Source organism: Scomber scombrus, chromosome 20 (assembly GCF_963691925.1).
Source record: "Scomber scombrus chromosome 20, fScoSco1.1, whole genome shotgun sequence".
In the NCBI taxonomy this organism is placed as follows: Eukaryota; Metazoa; Chordata; class Actinopteri; order Scombriformes; family Scombridae; genus Scomber; species Scomber scombrus.
In genome coordinates, this window is record NC_084989.1 from 22,945,597 (window position 1) to 22,953,096 (window position 7,500).

At 42.7% G+C, this 7,500-nt stretch overlaps 1 protein-coding gene across 1 annotated transcript in view; it reads right to left on the reverse strand.

Annotated features, from left to right (window-relative positions):
- Nucleotides 1-7,500, reverse strand: part of map7d2b (MAP7 domain containing 2b) — a 45,752-nt gene that overhangs the window by 28,010 nt on the left and 10,242 nt on the right. Inside the window, 2 exon segments of the mRNA XM_062441422.1 lie at nt 2,460-2,475; nt 2,477-2,626. Coding sequence (XP_062297406.1) covers nt 2,460-2,475; nt 2,477-2,626 — 166 coding nt within the window.

Here is a 7,500-nt window from a genome sequence, read left to right on the forward strand (position 1 = left end):
AGGATACTTGATGTCTTTGAACCATGAACGACCATCAAAGTCTGTAAAGATTTCACAGCCTCCATTAGTTGTTGGGAAGTTTCAGTCTGTACAGAAATGACCCTAACCCATCAATACTTTCCTCTTTTATCCATCCTTCTATCAGGGCTAAAAATACAGAAAACAGTCCAGTCTCTTACTGTAAGTGCTTCTAATAAAGACCTGCTTGTCTCTGCAGGCGAGGTTAATAAACTATTTAACAATCTGCAACAAGACAAGGTAACATCACACAAACTGCAACATCTAGATATCTTAATTGGTCCTTTAATGTCCAATGTGGTGTGTTTTTATGTTTTAAGTTTGGTGTTTCTGTGTCGCCTTAATGTAGAAAGAATCTCCTCTTATGGGACAATAATAAAGATCCAAGCTGAACTGAACATATATCACTACTTTAAGAGCTCAGAGCTATTAAAAAATGTAACTTAAACACTACAAACACTACTTATAGGCAGAGTTTAACCTCCTAACATCGAGCTCTTGCATTATAATTTAACCTAAAATAGAAAAAATCATCTTTTCCACAGCATCATGTACTTTATACTCTCTTTCTGATCTCATTTACTCTCTTTATTGAAGCTTAAAATATTAAATAAGTGTCTTGTGCTTCATTTTATACAAACTTCAGTCTTAGTATTTGATATATTTGGTAAATTTGGGATCTTCACTCAGATTTAAGATGAAGTTTCGAGTGTTTGAAAGGAAGTTTGTGAGTTTTATAGTGACTGTGCATTAGCAGTATGTTATATTTACATTATTATCATGGTGAAGTAAGCTCTGTTACAGCTGCTACATTTACAGCCCTGGAAGGTCAAATTTGTTATTGATCATATTGATGATTAATCGCCGCCATATATCTCTTTTTAAGTGTTGAACGTGAAGATGAATGTGATGTATTCCTGGCTCCTTACATCTGTTTCTGTCAGAATAATCAGAGATAAATCAGCTGTGAGAGAGAGAGAGGGGAGAGAGAGAGAGAGGGAGAGAGAGAGAGAGAGAGAGAGAGAGAGAGAGAGAGAGTGAGAGAGAGAGAGAGAGAGAGAGAGAGAGAGAGAGAGAGAGAGAGTGACCAGAGGAATAAATAAATACGCAGCTGGGACACACACACACACACACACACACACACACACACCACACACACACACACACACACACACACACACACACACATTTTGCGTCTTTAGTTTAGTCTCTCTGTCCTTTAATCGAGCGCTGTAAGATGAGATGCTGCTGTTCCTGTTTCTGCTGCAGTGAGCGTTTTTTTTATGCCCCGGCTCTTCCAGCTGATCCCAGAGCAGCTTCACCCTCCTGCAGCCGAGCAGACGGAGCTGCTGGCTGGACCCTCCGTCCCAGATCCAGGGTCAGTCGGTGCCAGGGACAGTGACAGTGACACAGGGACGGGGACGGGGACACGGGGACGGGGAGCTGCTCGGGGGGCTGATGGGGTACTCGTCTGTGAATAATTGATGGCGTTATGAATGCACCACAGGATCTAACAGAGCTGGTGGCTGCTGCGGCCTTCGTTACCCCTTTTACCTCCCCTCCGAAATATCTCGGAAAAAGGACACGATGACGAGGATGACGATGATGACGATGAAATGAGAGATGTTTTATATAGCGTGGCCTCGCTGCTGCTCAAGGTTAGACATGTAACTCCTTCCTGCTTTTTCTTTTTTTTTTTCTTTCCTGGAGATTAGATCTGCCTCCCAGCGCGGAGATAAAACAACACACACACACACACACACACACACACACACCACACACACACACCACACACACACACACACACACACACACTCTAATACACTAACATACACACACCTGTGGCACATTTACAAGCTGACACCGCGGACTTTAACTGTGTGTGTGTTTACTGTCACATATATATCATCTGCGTAATCACACACACACACACACACACACACACACACACACACACACACACACACACACAGCGTCTCCTAAACCCCCCATGATGAGGTTTTTTAAGGAGACAAAAGCAGCTGAGCGTCTCTTCCTGCATTGCAGCCTCCACACCCTTTTCATCACATCCCCACATCATCTCTTCTTCTTCTTCTTTATCCTCATTTCACCTGATCTTTATCCAACCGACGCTCTCCTCCTCTGCTTTGTTGTCCCCACCCTTTTTAAATCCCACCATCCCCCCCTTCCTCCTCCTCCTCTACCTCCTCCTTTACCTCCTGCTGGCTTCATCCATTTTTCCCCCCTCTGACCTCCAGACCTCCTCCCCTAAACACACACACACCACCTCCCCCCCTTCTCTTCTCCTCTCCTCTCCGGTGACATCATCATGATCATTTCCTGCCTTTCTCTCCATCACCTCGTCAACAAACCCCCCCCTCCCCTCTCTCCTCTTTCATCCTCTCCTCTCCTCCCCTCTCCTCCATCACCATCATACTCACCCTCCACTCCATCGGGGCGGTCCTCCCCATGTCCACCGTTTAGGCCGGTTATCCAGGTTCTCCTCTCCTCCTCCTCCTCCTCCTCCTCCTCCTGTTCCTCCTCCTCCTCTCCTCCTCCTCTTCTCCGATCCCCCGGCTCTCCGGCGTACCAGGGCCTCCAGCCTCTCCTGCTCGTTGCGTTCGGAAATAGGGGAAGACAAGACACTCCTCTCACTGAGCCATCGCTACGGCGACGGATGCCCGGCGATGCGCTCGGAGACGGTCTGCGCCATGGTTACCGCATGCAACCGCAGCGGCCTCGCCCCTCCGTCCTTCTTCTTTTTTTTTTTAAAGCGCTTGCTTGTCTGTTTCTCCGTCTGCTGGTGCTCCCTCGCTCGTCTGTCACTCACTGATACATAACACAGCAGCTCTCCCTCGTTCTCTCTCTCTCTCCGTCTGCCGCTCCCTCTAGGTAGCACTGATTACCCCCCCCCTCTCTCTCTCTCTCTCTCTCTCTCTCCTACCTCCAGTTATTCACCCCTCCCTCCCTGTTTCTGTCTCTCTCTCTATCTCTCTCTGTCTCTCTCTCTCTCTGTCTCTCTCTCTCTCTCTCTATCTCTCTCTGTCTCTCTCTGTCTCTGTCTCTCTCTCTCTCTCTCTCTCTCTCTCTCTCTCTCTCTCTCTGTCTCTCTCTCTCTCTCTCTCTCTGTCTCTCTCTCTCTGTCTCTCTCTCTCTGTCTCTCTCTCTCTCTCATCTCTCTCTCTCTCTCTGTCTCTCTCTCTCTTTCTCTGTCTCTCTCTCTCTCTCTGTCTCTCTCTGTCTCTCTCTGTCTCTCTCTCTCTCTCTGTCTCTCTCTCTCTCTGTCTCTCTCTCTCTCTCTCTCTCCCTCCTATCTCTCACAGACAGACTGGGTCGACTGGATATTGATAATGGTCGCATTTGTTTTTGTTTTGTTTTTTCTTTCCCATTTTCTGTCTCTTTGTCTCTCTTTCACTTGACTTCACTTCACTCTACCTTTTTCTGTCCCTTTCCTCTACGTCCTTCAGATTAAAAGATAATAATTTACACACAATTTCATATAAATAAGAGCTGAAATCACTAGTCAATTCATCCTCATTTTTCAAGCAAGAATACAGGATATATTCTCTGGTTTCAGCTTCTCAAATGTCAGAATTTAAGGCTTTTCTTTGTCATATATGACAGTAAATTTAATATATTTTGCTTTTGGACAACACAAGCTAAAAGAAGACATCACCATCGACTCAGATAATTATAAATGACATTTTTTAAAACAAATTTGTAACATTTTATGGACTTGATTAATCATTGAATCATAAAAAAATAAGCTTCAGATTGATCAATAATGAAAATAATCAGCTGATGTCTCCAGAAATACATAAAACCACAACACAGCAACAGCATAAAACACTTAACACACATTAATATGTGATTTATAAACAATTATTTATCCTTCTTTAGCTTGTAAAACAACATGATGTCGTCTATTCTACATCACCTTTTATTTTATGTGCATATTTACTGCTGAAAATGTTTGAATTGTGTCATTTTATTGACTGAATAAACTTATTTAAACACTAATAATGTTTGGGCATAACAATTACATTTCATGCTCTCAGTGAAATAAATGGAGGGATGTTAATTTGCATATTTCTTGAGCTGAATGCCTCCTTTTGTCTTTCTATTTTTAACACATATTTGTATATTTAAGTGATGTATTTAAGACATTTTTACAGAATAAATTATTATCTGTCATTGGTTGCTATGGCGACATGCAGATATTAGATTAGTGTTGCAAAGGACCTAAAAATAAAAAAGAAGAAGAGAGAAACAAAGATGTAATTTAAGATTAGATGTGGCTCAGGTTTCTATTTCCAACATCACCAACATCTTTTATCCATTAACCGTTAATGTGTTTATAAGCTGTGGTGTAGAAACACTAATTGCACTATATATAAAGTCTTTATATCAAAGATGGAGAGGCCCCACCTTAGCATTGTGTGTGTGTGTGTGTGTGTGTGTGTGGTGTGTGTGTGTGTGTGTGTGTGTGTGTGTGTGTGTGTGTGTGTGTGTGTGTGTGTGTGTGTGTGTGTGTGTGTGTGTGTGTTTGCTGAAGGTGCATGCAGAGTCACGTACTGAGCTGCAGGAGGGAGGAGGAAGAGGAGGAGGAAGAGGAGGAGGAGGAGGAGGAGGAGGAGGAGGAAGAGGGGGATTTAAAAGGAGGCAGCAGAAATGTGAGGTGAAAGTGAAATGGCAGGGGTTTTTTTTTAGGTTTTTTTTTAACAGAGGACGACAGAGACACAGAAATACAGACGATTATTGATCAAAGAGGGACGAAGTCAGGAGAGGAAGACGAGAGGACTGCAGCAGAGTCGATCACTGCGTCCTGATTCAGGGTTTTAAGAGACACAAACACAACTAATACCACACAGAGTAGTGATATAGAAGATAAAGCATAATAAAAGTATATAAATAGAAGTCCTATTAAAGGGTTTATATGCTTATTTAACCTCTTTAACATTACTGTTGTCCTTGAGTCGAGGAAGAAGGAAGGAAGGGAGGAAAAGAGGGAGGAAGGAAGGAAGGACGGGAGGAAAAAGGATGGAAATGAAGGAGGTAGGAAGGAAGGGAGGAAAAAGGAAGGAAAAGAGGGAGGAAGGAAGGAAGAAAGGAGGGAGGAAAGAAAGAGAGAAGGAGGGAGGGAGGAAAGAAGGAAGAGAGGAAGGAAAGGAAGGAAAGAAGGAAAGAAGGAGGGAGGGAGGGAGGAAGGAAGGACAGAAGGAAGGGAGGAAAGAAGAGAGGAAGGAAAGAAAGAGAGAAAGGAGGAGGGAAGAAGGACAGACGGAAGAAAGGAAGGAAGGAAGGAAGGAAGGAAGGAAGGAAGGAAGGAAGGAAGGAAGGAAGGGGAGGAAAGAAGGAGGTCAATTTGACCCGGACTATTTTGCTCTTTTATTGTAATATTTCTGCATTAAAATAGAGATTTCTGTGATTTGTCTCTAATTTTCTATTTGTTTTATTTATCAGGGACAACGACATGAATAAATATCATTGATCACAAAGCAAACGAGTCGAGTCATAACGAGCTCATTTACATCCTCAAACACACTGCTCCTGCATGTTAAATATTTACCACCTGCAGAGATTCAACCTCTCACATATCTGACTGTGTTTTATTATAAGAGGATATTATCAGCTGTCTGACATCTGCAGCTGCAACTATTAACCCTACTGTTGTCCTCAAGTCAAGGAAGGAAGGGAGGAAGGTGGAAGGAAAGGAGGGAGGAAGGAAGGAAGGGAGGAATAAGGAAGGGAGGAAGAAGGAAGAAAAGGAGGAGGGAGAAAGGAAGGAAGGGAGGAAGTAAGGAAGAAGGAAGGAAAGAAGGGAGGAAGGAAGGGAGGAAGGAAAGGAAAGGAAAGAGGGAAGGGAGGGAGGAGAGAAGGAAGGAGGGAGGAAGGAAGGAAGGGAGGAATAAGGAAGGGAGGAAGAAGGAAGAAAAGGAGGGAGGAAGAAGGAAGAAAAGGAGGGAAGGGAGGAAGTAAGGAAGAAGGAAGGAAAGTAGGGAGGAAGGAAGGGAGGAAGGAAAGGAAAGGAAAGAGGGAAGGGAGGGAGGAAGGAAGGAGGGAGGAAGGAAGGAAGGGAGGGAGGAATAAGGGAAGCGAGGAAGAAGGAAGAAAAGGAGGGAGGGGGAAAGGAAGGAAGGGAGGAAGTAAGGAAGAAGGAAGGAAAGTAGGGAGGAAGGAAGGGAGGAAGGAAAGGAAAGGAAAGAGGGAAGGGAGGGAGGGAGGAAGGAAGGACAGAAGGAAGGAAGAGAAAAGAGAGAGGAAGGAAAGAAAGAGAGAAGGAAGGAAGAGTCAAAACAGACGGGGTCAATTTGACCCAGGAGGACGACACAAGGGTTAAATAATCAGTTCATTATTCATCAGATAGGCAGGAAATGAATCTGCAACTAGTTTAATAATCTATATTATCATTTATTGAGCAGAAAACACCAAAAATAAGATAGAAACAGCTGATTTTCCTTCCATTACATGATAATTAATATAATATGTTTGGCTTTTATAGATGATTATGATACAATAATGATTAATTGGGTAATGAGAATGGTTACTGGCAGCTCTTTGTTACTATCTTTTTATTTATTTAATCTATTTTGTTTAAAATCAATGTTATTGGTTTAATGTAACTTCATTTTTATTTCTCATATTCTGAAATTGTTGTATTGTTTACATTTTATCAGCTTCTTTATCATCTGTGAGACGCTTTAAATTGCACTATTTTGATGATGATACTGACTAAAAAAGAAACTCTGCCTCCTTTAAACAAAGAAACCCGACTGACTGACTAAAGTTATAATTTCATCACACAATTGCACAGAATTAAAGTAGTTAAGTACAAAAAAAGCTCCTTAAAATACATTATTTGGGGCTTTAACCTTCGTGTCGTCCTCATGGGGCAAATTGACCCCGTCTGTTTTGAATGTTCCTTCTTTCCTCCCTTCCTTCCTTCCTTTTTTCTTCTGTCCTTATTTCCTTCCTTCCTCCCTTCCTTCCTTCCTTCCTCCCTTCCTCCTTCTTTCCTTTCCTCCCTTCCTCCCTCCCTTCTATCCTCCCTCCCTCCTCCCTTCCTTCCGTCTGTCCTTCCTCCCTCCTTCTCTCTTTCTTTCCTTCCCTCCCTCCTTCCTTCCTTCCTTCCTTCCTTCCTTCCTTCCTCCCTTCTTTCCTTCTTTCCTTTCTTCCTCCCTCCCTTCCTTCCTTGACTCGAGGACAAGAGGAGGGTTAATGGCAACAAACCCAAACTCCTGGTGGAGCTATATATATCATACAGTAAAGTATTATAACTATAACTATAGAAAATGAATCACCATCAATTATTAAAACTGATTTTATGTCATTTATGAAGCAAAATGCCCCCAAAAATATATCTGTTATCTCTCCCTCTCTTCTCCACTGTGAAGATTTGCTGCTTTTCTCTGTTTTTTTCATCATAAATATAATAATAAACTTAATATTTTTGGAGTCCTGAACTGTTAATCTGAATAAATA